We start from the raw sequence: 16,065 nt of genomic DNA on the forward strand, positions 1-16,065 counted from the left end.
AGGCAGCCAGGCACGGTCCGTGGGGGTGCAGCAGTGGGGAGGACAGGATGCAGGGCCCAGGGCAGCACCAGCCCAGTGGCAGCCATGAAAGGACAGTGGCCTGAGGGATTTCATAGGCAGGAGAAGGGCCTGGAAGGAGATGTGATGGACTGGAGCAAAGGGTGGCTGCTATGGGTGAAGTAGGGGATTTGGGGAGAAGAGCTTGGAGATGTCTAGGATACTCACTGTGTTCAGTACAATGCTGGGTATAAATAGTGATGGAGAAAACCCGACAAGGAATTGAAGACTGTTACCATTAGCACAGGAAAATCATCCATGAGTAAAATTACAATCCGCAAGCACAAGCTTCTGTGTCTCTTCCAGCAGCAGCAGGAAAGGAACATCCTGGCAATAACCCCTTCTTGGGTGAACTCTGTGAGGTGCTGTGAGGTGCTCCTGACGACACAGGCTTGGTGTCTGTGTGGCACCCTGCGCGGGGAGCCTGGTCGAGGCGAGGGACTGAAGCAGCTGTGCTTCCTGGAGCCCAGGGGTCCAGTAAGGCTGGTTCCCAGCAGCTCCACACACACAGACGTTTCTACGCAGGCGTTCTGCATTGCGGATAGGATGCCGTTTCCCTCTCTCCCATTGCCTCCTGAACTGCTGTTTCTTTCCTGGTGCTCTCCAGACAGTATCATATGCAAGCAGCAGCAGGATTTCCTTAGGGCAGCTCTGAGCTGAGCAAGGGCAAGTTTGAAGCCTGGACCACATTTCCCCAGGCCAATGCTTTTGGATTCTGCAGCAGATGCTGAATTTCCCTTTCCCATGTCCCGCATGTCCTGGCCTGGCATTTCGAGCTGAGATGAGCAGTCTGAACCCAGCAGTCCCACAGACTCCTCTTGCAAGCTGATGCCTCCAAGGGCTGGAGATGGAGCGACAGCCCCAGCAGTCTCCCTGTGCCAAATTCGCTGTCCTGACCTTTGCTTCCTCCGAGCAGAAAAATACCAGATCCTGTCTGTTCCCCAAATAATAATAGGAAAAAGCCTCCAATGGCAGCAATCAGAGCAATCAAGCATTTCTGATTGGCATGATGTGCTCTTTAAAGCCTCTCACTAGGACTTGCTGCTCCAGGCTACTCCAGGGCCAGAGGCTGTGTGGGTGCAATTCCTGCAGCAGTAGTCTCGCAGGGCTATCTGCATCTCTGTCCCTGCCCACGTTGGTCCTGGGGGGCTGTCTTGGCTCACTTACCTGACACAACCGTACAGGCCACAGCCCATCTGAGGTCCTCCAAGCTAAGCTGATCTCAGTCGGGTCTGCCTTGGCTTTCTCCACCCATCACTTTGGCCCTTGCTTGGGGCTCTTTTGCCCTCTCCAGCCGGCTGCCCACTCTGTGCTGCTGATGCCAGCAGCCTTCACTGCCTCTTCAGCCACCTCACTCTCCTTTGGTGGCCCCCATATCGCACCCCAGCATCATTGCCCTCTCCTCACTGCCTGCCCCACAGCAGTGCCAAGGGGGAACCCACACCCAGGACAGTCTGTGGAAACTCCTGATGCCCACTTTATTTATTTGTTTGTGCCTCTCAAGCTAAAAAAAGTACATCAAGGGAGTCCAAACCTGCTAATTTTACACCTAGCTGCCCACACAACCATGTGTTTGTATCACCACCACCCTCCGCTGTCCCCATCCTCCCTGCAGCCAAGGCGGCAAGCCTAGTCCTGGCCTCCTTGTGTCCTGCCTCCCCTTGCATGGGCATGGAGGGGCTCCTCCCGGCAGGGCCACGACTACTTGGCATGGGGGGACGCCGCAGCAGCACCCAACACTGCCAGTGCCCGGGAGCTCAGACCCCAGGTAAGTGTCAACAGCACAGCTTGGCCTCAGAGGCTGGCGCCAGCACCGTGTGCCCCTTGGCCGCCAGATGCTGCTTGGTGGCGTGCCTCCCCTGACATCGGTGTGCTGCGATGCAGCTGACGGCCCACACTGTGCTCGTTGCTCGTCAGCAGTGTAAAACAGCCACATGCTGCCTCAAGTCCATGAGTCCCGGGCTTGAGGAAAGGCGTTTGCATTGCAGCCCTGCAGCACTTTGGGAGCCACAGCTGCGGAGAAAGGCAGGAGACCAAGCAGTGCATGTTGGGCCAGCCCTGCCGGGAGTGAGCAGGCGGGCGGACGAGGAGGTGCCGTCCAGCCCTGACGTGTCAGTGCCTCAGGACTGCACAGCTGTGGTGACATGGGCAGGGAGACGCAGAGCGGCATCCACAGCACAGCCCCTGTCGGGACACCCTACAGTGCCCCACAGCTCCCCTGCACCCCTGATACCTGGCCAGGACTCAGGTGCTCTTGCACCCACATTGGACTTTGGGTAACCTCCTGTGGATTTTGCAAGGCAGAGACACCCTGTGCTGTGTAGAGTACCTGAGACATCTAGTGGCCACATCTCCAAATACCAGTCCTGTGTGGGTATCGTGCCCGGGGGCTTGTCCTTAGGGGACAAGGTGGCAGTGAGCCAGGCTCCCAACACAATGCTACAGGATATTGCCTATGGGAATATCAGTGCATAGCACAGGCAGGAACACAGGATCCAGCAGGACACCATCGATTTGCCTGTTCTTCTGTGACCTTCACCTGTCCCTGCATCATGAGGTTTGTAGTATTATTTTTTTTTTAGTATTTTGGAAGGATGCAGTTAATACTGCTCCCCTGGAGTCGGCACTCCACTGGTGCCTGAGGGCAGCATGTCTGCCTTGGTCTGTACCAGGGCTGGGAGGTCAGGCAGCAGGACAGCCAGTGTCCATGCAGAGCCTGTTGCATGGCTTCTCCTGACGCTGTTCGGCTTGTTCCCTCCCCGGGCTGGGCAGGGATTTGCCATGTCTCACCATTAGGAGTAATGCCTTAGCTCTGAGCACAGCTGGGCTGACACACTGCTTCAGAGAAACGTTTTTATCAGGGAGACTAAAGACTCGATTTCTACCTGGAAATTGCCCAATTTGACTTGTGAACCTTGAAAAGCAGCCCATTGCATCCCAATTCTCAGACCAATTTAGTCTCTTTTGGAGCTGGGAGCCCCTTGCTGCAGTGCTGGCTCTACCTGTTAGGAGATCAGAACAAGTGCTTTTCTCACTCCTTTCCAGCTCTGTCAAAAAGGTTCCATCAAAGTTGTAAATTAGCTGCTCTTCATCATGAACGTTCTCAGCCATCCAACCCATGTCCATGGGCTTTGTGGCACCTTCCTCCTCCCATCCAAGCTCTCACTGACTCTTTCCCCTACAGCAGCTCCCCAATCCATTTCTCCTCCATCCTGGGGGCTAGAGCCCAGCTCCATGCCTGGCTCAGAAGCTGCTTTGATTTCCCTCCCCTCTGTCTCTTGCTGACTATACTACACACTATGCCCTTTTGTTTCTCTGGTGATTACAGATCCCTGGATTGGTACCCCGTCACCYTCCCCTCCAGCCCTTGCTGAGACCTGCCCTCCAACCACACCACCCCTTTGCTTCATCACCTGCCAGCCTCCTTGCCTCACGCTCCTGGCAAGGCAGCCTTTGCAGGGACAGGTGAAGACTTTGTTAGTCTAATCGACACCCTTGGGAAAAACAGCTCTGTAATCAGGCACATCATTGTCCACGAATCTGAAACAGGAGCAGCAACTTGGAGACTAAGTACATGGAGGCAGGCTTGGGTGCTCACAAGAGCACATCTGTTTTCTGCAGTGACATCTGTTGGTCTAATAAAAGCACTTCCGTCTCGCCTTGAGCTGTACCTAAGCCTTAGGTGATCATGGCTCCGAAAATCATGGCTCATTTTGAGTACTGACTCTGTTATGCTATTCCTATGGCTGAGATGGCCCAGTCTGCCCCCTCTAATTACATGGTCTATGACCCTTCACAGTCCTTCCTTAATCCCTGTTATTCTCTTCTTCCAAATGCTGACTTTCCTTCTGGTATTCTTTGCCTTTCCTTTTTGCCGGCCTTGCCAGCTGTTTTTCTCTCAGGCAGAATTACAAGCTTGGATGCCCAAAGGCAGAGATGTTGCCTCCCTGGGTGTCTGGCAGGACTTGGGCCTCAGTCCAGAAGACCCAAAGCAACTCCTGAGAGCTTTCAAGAGGGCCTGGGCTCTGTGAAGGGCACTGGCCATGGGGACATCTCCAACATGGAGAGTCCTGCACTTCCACTCAACCTGGACCGGGCCCACCTCTGACTACAGCAGCTGAGCCCATCCACAATGCTGCTTTTCATGACTTGAGTGGGGAATGGCTGTGCATGCTGTCCCCCGCTCTCCACCCTGGCTAGAGCTGGCACTGGAGTGGGGCCCTGCTCCCTGAGCATACTGGCATCCCTCAGTGCTGGCCCAAAGGGGAAAGCCTTTGGCCAGGATGGGTCAACCTTCTCACTTGGGAGCCTGGGGACATGCAAGGCAACCACAACCTGCTAATGAGCCCAGGAAGCAATGCAGAGTGTTTGCTTGACACGGCAATTAAATTATGATTGATTCCTGGAAAAGCTACTTAAATTAGCCTTAACTGGACTTATCATAGCCAACATCTGTGCTGAGGGTCCCACTGAGAGCTGCCCATTCCTGCCAGCAATGCATGGACCTTCTACATGAGGAGGGAAAACACTCCAGGCTGGTCCTGCGGGGACCTGGACCAACCCAGTGGGGAAGCCATGTGGAGATGGGATACCTGAAGCACAGAGCTGAATTTGGTACATATTTATTTTCATGCCTTATTTTGGCTCCTTTTATACAGCACTTGCTTTGAGAAACTCAGAGTAAACAACGTAGTTCTGCTTTTCCCATTCTGCTAGGGAATGGTGCAGCTGGTGCAGAGAGCATGGGAGAGCCCCTGCCTTGTGGGGTGTTTATGGGAATGGCTGCGCACAGGGAAGAGACAATTTATTGTGGAGGCAGCATCCACTAGTCTCTGCAATACAGCTCAGTCTGACTGCAGTAATAGTCCAGCTCAGTAAGCGCACTAGAGACTGCCTCCTCCCAAGTGTGCCCTCCCTCTGGACTCAAGTTGTGTGTGTACATTTGTATGTGTGCATCTTCCCTACACACCTAATAGCATCTCACTGCTATTACCTGCTGCCAGTATTACACAGACTAGCACCATGGGGCTAATGGTTATGCATGCTATCCAATCACACTTATAATGAGGATGGAGAGTGTCTGCTCTTAGCCAATTTTGTCTTTTACAGCTTCCTTGCTTTCATCTGTCTGCTTCATTCCTTTTCCCCCAAGCCTGGTAATAAAGTCCCAGTTAAATTCACTGTAGAATCCAGATAAATCAAATCTGGTTTGGAGATGTCTGTGGGATTGTCTGGGCTCTGCCCCTCCCTGCATCTGTGCATGTGTGTGGTTCTTGCTTTCCTTGCGATCCCACTCTAATATCCTCTCTAGTATTTTTATGGCCCTTGTCCCCACAGGGCTCTGTGCAAGGCATAGTCCTGGCCTGCAAACACTGTTCAGTGCATGCAAGTGCAGGTGCTTGTGTGCACGCACACTGTCAGCATGCAAAGCACTGATCATGGTGACTAAGGAGTGGGAAGTGTTTCTAACCCCTCAGGCACTGGATCTTTACATCAGCTAACGGAGAGGTGCATGAGGGAGGTGTTTCAGCCCCGGCTGCTCTGCAGCATGGCTGAGCGTGCTGCGAAGGCCTCCTGCAACGCGGGCCCTCGGCCTCGCCTCCCAGGGACACCCCCACTTGCACACAGGTGCCAGGACTGGGTGCTGCGACTGTGCTGCGTGGTCACTTTGCATACCCACGAGAACTGCAGCGAGAGCTCGCTCTTCAGTCTTTTCCTTGTCCCCTCAGCCACATTATCCTGATGCTTCAGCAATATTTCCTGCTGTTTCTTTCATTACCCTCACTGTTACTTTTTTGAGAYGCGTTCACCCTGGGACATTTGCTCCCACAACCCCTCTCTCCTCCTCCTCCCACTTGGCCCAGGCAGGCCAGCCTTTGCCCATCAGTCTGTCCCGGGAGTCTGTCTGGTAGCATCCTTCAAGTTGTGCTGCAAGGTGCCCAAATCCAGCAGAGTCCAAGCCCCGTAGCAGCACAGTGATATAGGGGCAGTCTTCCCTCCCTAGTCGATGATTTTTAATAGCTTTTTTGCTGTGATTTTGCTTTGGTGCTCTATACTGCCAGGGGCCATGCAGCACCCCTCTCGGCTGCTCTTGCTGCCCTGTCTCCCCCGTGTCAGCCTGTGTGCCTTTCAAAGCCCTCTTCCCAAATACTCACTGCCTCCTTCCAAGCTGCCTTTCAGGTTTTTAATTCCTCATTTCCCTTCTTTCACCCACCCATGCTCTGAGTGTTTCCCTGTGTATGGCTGTGAACATATGTCTTTGCTGTGCAGTTTTCTCCCTCCCCCAAATCGGTAACTGAAGACCTGAAGTAAGATAAGCAGCAACCTTCATACATGCAGTATCCACTAATCAGCAGCCCACAGGCTGCCTGCTGGCATTTTCAGCACATTTGGATCCTGCTCRTTCAGACAGCTCCCAGCAAGTTCAGCAGCAAGTTCCCATCCCTCCCGGCTGGAAGTCACTGCCAGAAGCATTTCTTGGCACAAGGCATGGATGCCTTACTAAAATCATCAGCTTTTTTTCACTGGAGCTCAGCTTCATGATGTCCTTCTGCTTGTGGTTGGACCATTACTCTCAGAAGATACTCAGCGACTATTGTCCCCTTATTGATTTATTAAAAAGCAAAATATTTTATTAGAAATGTAATTTGCACGTCAAGGAAAGCAAGGAAGAGGTTTGTGCTTTCCTTTCCTGAAAACTGAGATCAAGCTTTGTGCTCCAAACATGCTTCTCTGGATCTGTGTAGGAAATAAAAATGTCTGTGATACAAATATACACTTCCCTTAAACATTTTGAAAATACTTAGTGGCCATCTGCCATACAACCCATTATCTGTTTTTATTAGTAAAGTGAGAGTCTGAAGAAAGCAGACGATGGTTTTGGGGAGGGAGATGTGGAGAGCATTCACTGAAATAGGCAGAGTTTTAGCAACACAGGAGTGTTTTTGAATGGCTTCATTCTCCTGTACAGCTTTCAAAAATGTGACAACTGCTGCCAAAAAAAAGCCCATTGACAGGGACATTTAAAGCTGGATACTGCACTAAAACTTGTGCAGTGTGGAAAAATCTGGCCATGGGGACAGGATCACTTAGGAAGTAACTGGGCTTTTCAATCTCTAGAGTCTTTACCTCAAGCTTCTTTATTTATATTTTCATCCCGAGGATAGATTTAAACCCAAGGTGATGTGCCATGTATCGGAAAGACTAGTGTGCCACAGGGAACCCTGTGCCAGGTGGAAGCATGTCTCTGCTATACAACATACTGCAGAGGAAGCAATTACTGAGGTCTCCAAGGAGGAGAGTAACATTTGGGGTTGCAAGGCAATAAGGTGGCATGCTCCAGGAGCTGGGAGCACACTATGGAGCTGCTGTAAAACAGCACTCAGGTACTGAAGAGTGCAAAGTAATTGTTTCTCTCTCCTGGGGAATTCTGATATTTCACTATACATCATCTTTGTGCCAAGGTGGGTTGGAGAGCCAAAACAGCAAACGCTCCTCAGAAGGAGAGAGGTTGAAATATTTCATCTCAGAAATTTCCACGTAAAAAGCAGCACTGTTATTACAAACATGATGTTTCAGCAATCTGAAATGGAGGAAAGAAATAGGGAGGTAAATTTTACTGAGGAAGAAATCAGTATTGACAAAACTACCTTTGTATGTGGGGATCCCCTCTGGACTCAGGATTGTCTGAAGGTGATGGCCCAGTGCTGGGGCTAYGTGGCTGTCAGTTGTACACAGGGTTTGAGCTGGTTTAAGTAAAGGTCCTATGTGATGTTTGTTTACTTAAATTGCGATAATTTCAATGTGGACCAAGCCCCGTTGGGTCTCCCGTTTAACCTGTGCATTCCTCTGTTCCTCTGTGTGGTTGGCTGAGTGGCCAATACTCCCCAAACTTACACCCAAGCCAAAACACTACTCAAAATGTCCTCACCACAGCCTCCTGCCTTTCCTCAATTTCTAGTTACCCTCTGAGCCCCAGCTCAGCCTTGAAAGAGCCTAGAAAACATCCTTTGTATGTGAAAGCCATTAGCTGAACGTGTAATGCCTGGAGGGCTGTAATCCATTGTGTGAGACTCCACTTTGGGAAGTCAGGAAGGCCCCTCAAGTAGATGCTGGCATCTTATCTGCTTCTGTGCTGTCTGTTATCCTTTGTAGCAGCACAAATTATGAACCAGCATAAAAGAAGTAGTAGGTCTTTTCCTATCAGACTGCATGTGGCTTCTCAAGATGCATTATAGATACAGCAAATCCACATCTTAATCCAGTCCGAATCAGATCATCTTGTTGCATGGCTGCATCCTTATCTTACTACCAGCTGGGGAGAAAGGAAGAGATGCTCAGTTTGCTGAGATAGTGTTCAAGCCATGGAAGGGGGGGAAGGATCTAATTTTCTCTAGCATTGCCAAATCCTACCGTTCCCATTAGCTTCATTTTGACATCACCTCCACATGGGCAATAGGCTTTTCTTCTTCCTTGCCTTGCTGAAATAACAGCCTCCTTGTTCCCGCTCTCTCTGCCTGCTCAGGACCGCCCTCCCCACCTGCCATCAGGATGGAGAGCGTGCGCGAGCTCCAGAATCCCCTCTTGGCCAAGGCCAATGGGCACCTTCACAGCGGCTATTCTTACCACCAGCATCGCAGCCAGGACTACCCCAGTCATCACTGCCAGGGGAAACTGTACTCCTACATCTTCCAAAACACTGGTGGTGCCAGGACTCACCAGCTGCTGGATGCCAGTTCCCTGCAGCTGGCTGTTGAAGCCTTATATGGCCCTAATTTCATCCTTGTGAAGGATGAGACCACTCTCAAGGCCAAGGACAGCAAGACAGAAAGCTGTGAGACCACTTTTATGGAAAGCAAAGAGGCCCCATCTGAAGGTCCCAATGGGTGCGATGCACAAGGGTCATGCCTGGTAGAGAGTGACATCCGTATCCAAACTGTGTCCTACGAGGTGGAGGAGGAGGAACTCCAGGAGTATGAGGTGAGCTCTGCAAGGGTGGAATAGCACCAAATCCTTCTCTGATAATTGTGGCCATTGGGTCATTTATTCCGTATTCTTCACCCTTCCCTTTTCTCCTCTCATTCCCCATTGCTTCCCTCCCAGACCCTTTTCTGTCTTGTCAGTCTTTCTCTGTGCACCCAATATTTCTTCTTTCTCCTTATAACTTCTACTCCCTTCTCCTCACCACAGGCCTCAGAAGGAGGTCAGCTTCCCTGATGGCAGCTTGGTTGGCAGCTTGGTTGCATCCCCCCTGGGAGAGAACAGGAGATGTGTCAGTCTGTGCAAGACCCTGAGGATAATGCAGAGTGTTTGACAAGGGCAGCTTGTGCCTTCTGTGTTACTAGAATTAATGGGAAATAGCAACCATGTTGAACAACAGTAAAATTCACAAGCCTGATGCCAGCAATCATGAGAAAGCTTAATATGTAAAGACAGGATGAATCTTGCAAAGGAAGAGTAAGAGCTGGCAAAGCAGCCTCATGCTGTTTGCCTCCCCACAACTTGCGTGGTGGTGCAGAGGCCAGGAACATCCCCCAGGACCCCAAGGTCAGAGTGGGTCCCCAGAGCCTGCTGGAGCTGACATCTGATGAGGTGGTACAACTCTGCTTGTTTAGATGCTGGCAATATGGCTTTTTCAGACTGTAACATGGTTTTCCCCCACTTCCGCATGCCTTTCCCACAGAAGCATATTGTTTCAGGCTGGTCTGCTGGCAAAGGTGCCCACATGCAGGCAAAACTACCACAGCCATTCTGAGAGGTGCAATTGCCAAGACAACAGGGCAAATCACCACTGTGATGGAGGCTCCAATTCAAGTGCTTTCCTTCACTTTCTAAATTAGTTTAGCAAGGCATCAATCTACTAGTCCCTAATGGGGATAAGGCACTTTGTTTAAGTTTGTTTAAGCTGACAAACAACCAGTTCCACCAAAGCTCAAGATATTTCAGTTTAAGAATATCTCCTAGGGAAATCCCAGACCTCCACCAAGCGAGCTCAGCATTTATGCTGTCAGGGAACTGAGAATCCATTCCATTTTTGAATTTGTTGAGCTACATGTTTTCTTATCAAACCAGGCTGAGACAATAAAATATTTTTGAAACTCATTCCTTGAATTTGCAGGTAGTAAACGTAAGAAATTGTGATGGGGCTAGGAGAGATCAAGAGCCGTGAGGAGAGAGGCTGTGAAATAGCCTGCAGGGAAGCAGGGAGGTGAGGAGCCTGTAGGTATGAGGAGATGGGCAAGCTTAGCCCCCAGTTCCCACCCTGCCAGGATGGGGTGCAGTTTGCATTAAGGGCTTGAGGCAGACTCCTTCTACATCCCCATGTGCTGGTCTGTCTGTTAATGCCCTGTTGCTGAGGCTAGACAACAGCCCATGTTGCCTCTGCATCCTGCAGCTGAGGAAACCCATCTTCTGTCATGGCTGGCGACAAGATCTGTCCAGGGCAGGCTGGAGCCAGGTGGGGAGGAGGAGGAGGGTATGATGGGGCCGCAACTTGTGCAAGGTCATTGGGACGCTGACAAGATGGCAGGGCCAGCTCAGTTGCAGGGCGGCTCATGGACGTGCTGCTGTGGTGGGGAGGCCCGTGAGCAATGAAGGGCATTTGCACAAGCTACCTGGTGTTCCCCGGGTAAGCAGCCCCGAGCCCTGCACTGGTCCTGAATTCATCTGTTTTGCAGAGCGACTCCTCCAGTGACAGTGAAAGTGAGGATCATTTCCTGATGCTTCCTCCCCGGGACCACCTGGGCCTGGCCCTTTTCTCCATGCTGTGTTGCTTCTGGCCCCTGGGCATTGCTGCCTTCTACTTCTCCCAAGGGGTAAGAGATCCTGCAAGCTGGCTCCTGTGCTCGACCGCATGCACTCAGCCACGCTGAGGTGCTGGAGCAAGGGGCCCGCAAGCCACAGAGACCACTCAGAGCAGAGCAGGCACCTCTCTGGCCTCTGAGGCTCCCCTCTGCATCATGCCCAGACTCCGGAGGGCTGAGGCACAGGGTGCTTCGTGCTCCTAGACCGCTGCACAACCACTGCAGGGAGAGCAGAGGCTTTGCCTTTCAGCAAATATATGTGCGGGTTACCAGCAGTCAYGTTTTTCCTTTGGGTCCTTCAGGCATTATTTAGGAACCTGGAGCTTTCCTTGGCCCCTTGCCCGGGTTCCCACCCTCCAGCCAGGCTCAGGAAGGCAAAACGGTTCATCATTTGCTTCCCGTTCCCCAGTAGGCACCGTGAGGAGGTCCTATGCCGTGGTCTGGGCCGTGCTGAGCCAGCTCAAGCACCTGGGAGTCAGGCTGCCGAGACTGGGTGCAACTGAGTCTGGTCTCTGCATCTCACTATGGGGACATCACTACATTTGTTTCTGATGCTGGTTCGTTAAACTCTGCGAGCCAAAACCAAACTGTTTAAAGCTGGAAAGGAAGGTCTCTTATCTGATAGAAACTGCTCTGGGATTCCCAGGACATCCAGGGTTCAAGACCCACACGAGGTGGCCGATTCCCATTGCCTTCCCCTTGTGTGTAAATTGGCAGTAACATTGCTGACATCACCAGTGGGAAAGTGTCAGAGACTGGAGAGGGCTGTGGGCCTTGGGCTGCACCAGGTTGGAGGAGCTGCTGCCTTCACAGGAACTTAACCCAGACTCTGGTCTCAGTTACATTAATGTTAACCCAGAATAGTTCATGCCAGGGAATTTAGTCTAGGTTTGTACAGATATTGCTGTACCAAAAAGAGATGGGTGAAGGATTTTAAAAAGTTAAATCAAGAGAATGGAAACAGAAATGGAAAAGTATATTTATAATGAGTATCTAGCACAGAGCCAGTGAGAGAAAGGCGGAGCTTTAACTGGCTAGAACCCTTTGAGAGGTGGCTTATCTCACATCTTTGCACATGGTGGAGGCAAACATTGTGACTTCTCCATGTGATGATGTACATCATCCAATTTAAATTTAGCAATTAATTAGTTCCATTTGCTAAAATTACCACATCTTTTCACTCTGGGGCAAGGACCATCTCTTTATTCTGCATTTGTGCGCAATGGGTGTCCTGATCTCCACATAGCAATTCTAACACAAATAGTAAATAATACTAAGAGTYGCCTTGAACATGTCCTAAACACTCAAGGAAGCTGAAAGTTCCCAATCAGAGAACCGACATTCATTTTCATCTCCATCACCAACCACATTAGTCTATTCTATGTCAAATAGGTTTCAGTTGAAAACCAGATGCAGACAAAACCAAGTATCAGTAAAGCCAGACCAACAGGTTAAACTGCCTGGGGTCCTTTCTCTGAAATGAGGCAGTACCAAGGGCTTTAGCAGAAAGAATAACTTTCCAGTGTTGCAATACTCAAATCCAGGCTGATCCCTGCAAATCCATGATCCTGCCTAAAGTTCCTGAAGATCCACTGCTGGTATTCATATAAATGAACCCCCATAGCCTGTGGTAGTAATTTCGGCAGATTTGTTCTTTATGTGTGTAAATACACATAAATATTTCATTAAATGGCCTCATGTTCCTTCATTTCGAAAGGGATGGCACCGAGTCCCCTTCGTGGTGCCACTCATAAGGTATATTTGTATCTAGTCCATACCACAGAGACAACACCCAGGTCAACCAACCATTTGTCTTGACTTGCAAAAGTCCAGCAGCCCACTCATGGCTCTGGCTGAGCTCCCAGACGTCTGGAGTTTGCAGACAAATGGCCAAAGCCTCTGGTCCCCTTTGAGACAAAATCTGCAGGCAGAAAAAGAGGAGATGCAGGGAAACATGTGGATGTGGCACCCCTGTTCTGAGCCTTCCTGGACCTCCGGTCCTCTTGCTGTCCATCCCACCGTGCTTCCCTGCCTCTCACAGCCTCCGTGGAACAAAGTGGCGAGGTGAGAGCAACTGATTCAGTTGTGTGCTGAAAAATCATATAATCCATGACTCCAAGATATATTCAGTGTTCTTCCTGAGATCTTTTTAAATATAGAGATCCCAGCAAAAACATGGAGCATCAGCAGAATATCCAGTTAGCCCGCTCAAAGCATCCAAGTCTGTTAGCAAAGTGCTGCAATGTAACAAGATTATGATTCAGTTTGTGATAATYTAGGTATCAAAAAATGCAGCAGTTAGTTTAGGGCCCTTCTCAGGTCAGTACAGAGAGAGACAGCTGCAGAGGGCATTTCAGGCCACTTATCTGAGACTCCTCTCTTCGGATAGAAGGAATAATCCTCTGGAATTGTCTGTCTGTTTTTCATGAGAGAGCCCATTTGAACGCCTGAGTGCCTCTCTTCTAGCTACTGCAATTGAATGAGACAAGTTCCAGTCCCAGTCTCTGCATATACACACCTCTGTGCATGCCCTTATGCAACTGTATTGCACATGGACAAAAAGGCCAAACTGGTGCAGTCACAAGCAATGAACATTTCCAAAAATCCACCTGAAAGCAGAGCAAAGACAGCTTCCTCTGCAAATACCTGTATTCACTCCCTAAAAATCACAGCAACCATCCCTCTCCATATGGAACAGTTTAAGGCTGTAAGACTCCTGAGCAAGTTCCCCTCATTGAAAGAAACCATCCAAATATAATTCCTCTCCCCTTTAGGCATGAAATTCAAAGTATGCAGAAGTGTGCTGTGGGCATAAAATCCAGCTGACAGTGCTGTTCCCCCACTTTGAACCAGCCACCCACCTCCTTGCAGAGTTTGTGTGCCCAACAGTCTCACAGTCTGTGAGACTCAGACTGTGTGACAAGACCCTTACGCATTGCCTTCTCTTTGCAGACCAGTAAGGCTGTCTCCAAAGGAGATTTCCACCTGGCCAATTCAGCCTCCCGACGAGCTCTCTTCCTCGCTGCACTCTCCATAACCATTGGCACAGGAGTGTACGTTGGGGTCGTTGTAGCACTGATTGCTTATCTCTCCAAAGGGGACCACATATAGCTGCCACCTACACATCGATGCCATCCCCAGCAGCCAGCCCTCCTGGGATTGAGCTTTTCTGTGGAGCACAGGGCACCGGTACTTGCAAGGGCTACTTGCACAGGAGGACCCACGCTTGGATGCCCTGCACAGGCTCTTTCCCCTTTCAGACACACAGTAGACTGACCCTCGTTCTCCCTGATGCTGTGGAATGATGCCAACCACTAGCAGGAAATTCAGCCCTGACCTGGCTGCTGGGACCGGGAGGAGCACATTTCCCTCATGGAAGAGGTGCAAGAGTGATGCGCCACACTGCTGCTGGCCTGGTGCCACCACCCCCACCACAACCAGGGCACCAGTTTCCCCTCCCAGGCCTGCAGCAGAGACATCCACCAGTTATTTCCCAGGCTTCACCCATGAAGGAGGCATGCGAGGAGGAGAGGAGCTATGGCACCAGGGAATCATCACTCTTTCTTCTGGGAGACCAGGGTCATGGTGTGGTTTCAGGACTTCTGTGATAAGGACAACATTCTCATTTGAGTGCCATGGGGAGCTACCTGGCCCTTCAGCTGCAACGAAGCAGGAGGGCACAGCATGGACATGATTAAAGGGCATGCTCTGGGGTACCCTCAGCATCCCCTCTGCAGAGACACTCCAGATCCAAGCTAGCTAGGAGCTGGTCCTGCCACTAGATCGGTCACCTGCCCCTTCCAGATGAGAAACAAGGAGAAACACAGTCTGGTAGTTGTGCACAGTCACTTGACTTGTTGAAGCTTGTTGAAGGGAAAGACATCAAGGTTTTCTCAAGCGATAATAATGACAATCATGACAATTGCAACTCAGAGCCCCACTAAGGTTGGCGTCCCATGGTGCTTGGCCATTCAAAAGACTTGTAGTGGGAATTTCTGCCCAAGAAGTGACCTAGGAGGAGCAGGGGAGGGAGGCTGGGAGGGAAGCAGAGGGAGTCCTGCCCAGACCTCCCAGGTTTCGCCGTAGGTCGGGGCTTTGCTGGGCAAAGGTCCCTCTCCCAAGCATTGCCCCTTGCCTACAGGTTTGAGAAACATAAGCCCAGTCATCACCACTGCTGAGGAATCCCTCAGGAGAAAAGGGTTGTTCTGCTGCCACATCTTCTCCTTCCCCAGAAGCCCGAAGGATGCTGCTCTCAGCACTAGGTCAGTGGCTTGCACACAGAGAAGGATGGAAAGAAAAGGCTGATGTAACATGGGGGTGCGAGTGCTGTTTGCAAGGGGACAACATCCAGAAAGGGGGGCGGCTTGGAGAGAGCACAACAAGACATGGGGGTGACCCCCAGGACACACCTCTTTCCACACCATGGAGAGGAGTACGTCCATCCATCCAAACGCCTCTGCTGACAAGGAAACACCACGTACCCATGCTTACATCTTACTTTTGCTTCTTTGTGTATTGTCAGCAACACATCAAGTGCTTCAGAGGTGGATATGAGGGCAATGACTCTGCCCCAAAGTGCTTGCTTTAAAAGGCCCTGCCCAGCCTCATCCTTCCTCTCCCTATGCCACCTTTCTCCCAATATCCTACATTATAATCCCTCACCATGGCCATTCCTCCCCTTGCCTCTTCCTTTTCCCCGTGGATAGCGGGCTGTAAGCAGATTCTGGATTCCCCTCACCCTCTTCCTGGGGTTTCTGTGCACACTGTAGCCAGCTCTGTAAGAGGTGCAGCATGTTCCTCAAGCTGTGTGTCATTCAAATGTACATTTCATCCTACAGAAGCATGTTAATGTCTGCGATTTCTGTTGTACTTGAGCCATAAAAGAGAGAAGCACATCAGAGATCTGTTCAGAAGCTATTCTGAAGGTTCCCATTATGTTTTATAACTTGGAAGAGCTAATAAAAGAGCAGGAAAAAAAGAATATGTTTATAATAACATGGAGCTGGATAGCAAGGAGGTGAGCTTTGCATGCTGTTCCAGGAGTGCTGAAAACACTTAAACCTGAAGATATTTATGCGGTTCCCTAAGGAAGTTATAATCCAGCTGGTGTCTGGGCAACTCAGAGGGAGATGTACAGCAATGTAGATCACAGCAAGAGGCTAACGCTGGGAACAATATGGTAATGTAGGCCTCTTGCTGTGTGTGG

General features: G+C 50.5%; 1 protein-coding gene across 1 annotated transcript; it reads left to right on the plus strand.

Moving 5' to 3' along the window:
• The first annotated feature begins 8,571 nt into the window (after positions 1-8,571).
• On the plus strand, positions 8,572-13,970 carry SYNDIG1L (synapse differentiation inducing 1 like). The gene is made up of 3 exons (XM_026090880.1): positions 8,572-9,036; positions 10,734-10,871; positions 13,812-13,970. Exons 1-3 carry the CDS (start codon positions 8,608-8,610, stop codon positions 13,968-13,970), a joined length of 726 nt encoding a protein of 241 aa, XP_025946665.1. The 5' UTR covers positions 8,572-8,607.
• The last annotated feature ends 2,095 nt before the right edge of the window (positions 13,971-16,065 follow it).

The sequence above is a fragment of the Apteryx rowi genome, unplaced genomic scaffold (genome assembly GCF_003343035.1).
Source record: "Apteryx rowi isolate R43461 unplaced genomic scaffold, aptRow1 scaffold_88, whole genome shotgun sequence".
Classification (NCBI taxonomy): Eukaryota; Metazoa; Chordata; class Aves; order Apterygiformes; family Apterygidae; genus Apteryx; species Apteryx rowi.

Excerpts from the sequence above, each read along its gene's own strand:
- SYNDIG1L (XM_026090880.1), top strand. The coding sequence starts at position 8,608 with ATGGAGAGCGTGCGCGAGCTCCAGAATCCCCTCTTGGCCAAGGCCAAT. Across the intron at positions 9,037-10,733 it reads AGGAACTCCAGGAGTATGAG|AGCGACTCCTCCAGTGACAG; the intron begins GTGAGCTCTGCA and ends TCTGTTTTGCAG. Across the intron at positions 10,872-13,811 it reads CCTTCTACTTCTCCCAAGGG|ACCAGTAAGGCTGTCTCCAA; the intron begins GTAAGAGATCCT and ends TTCTCTTTGCAG.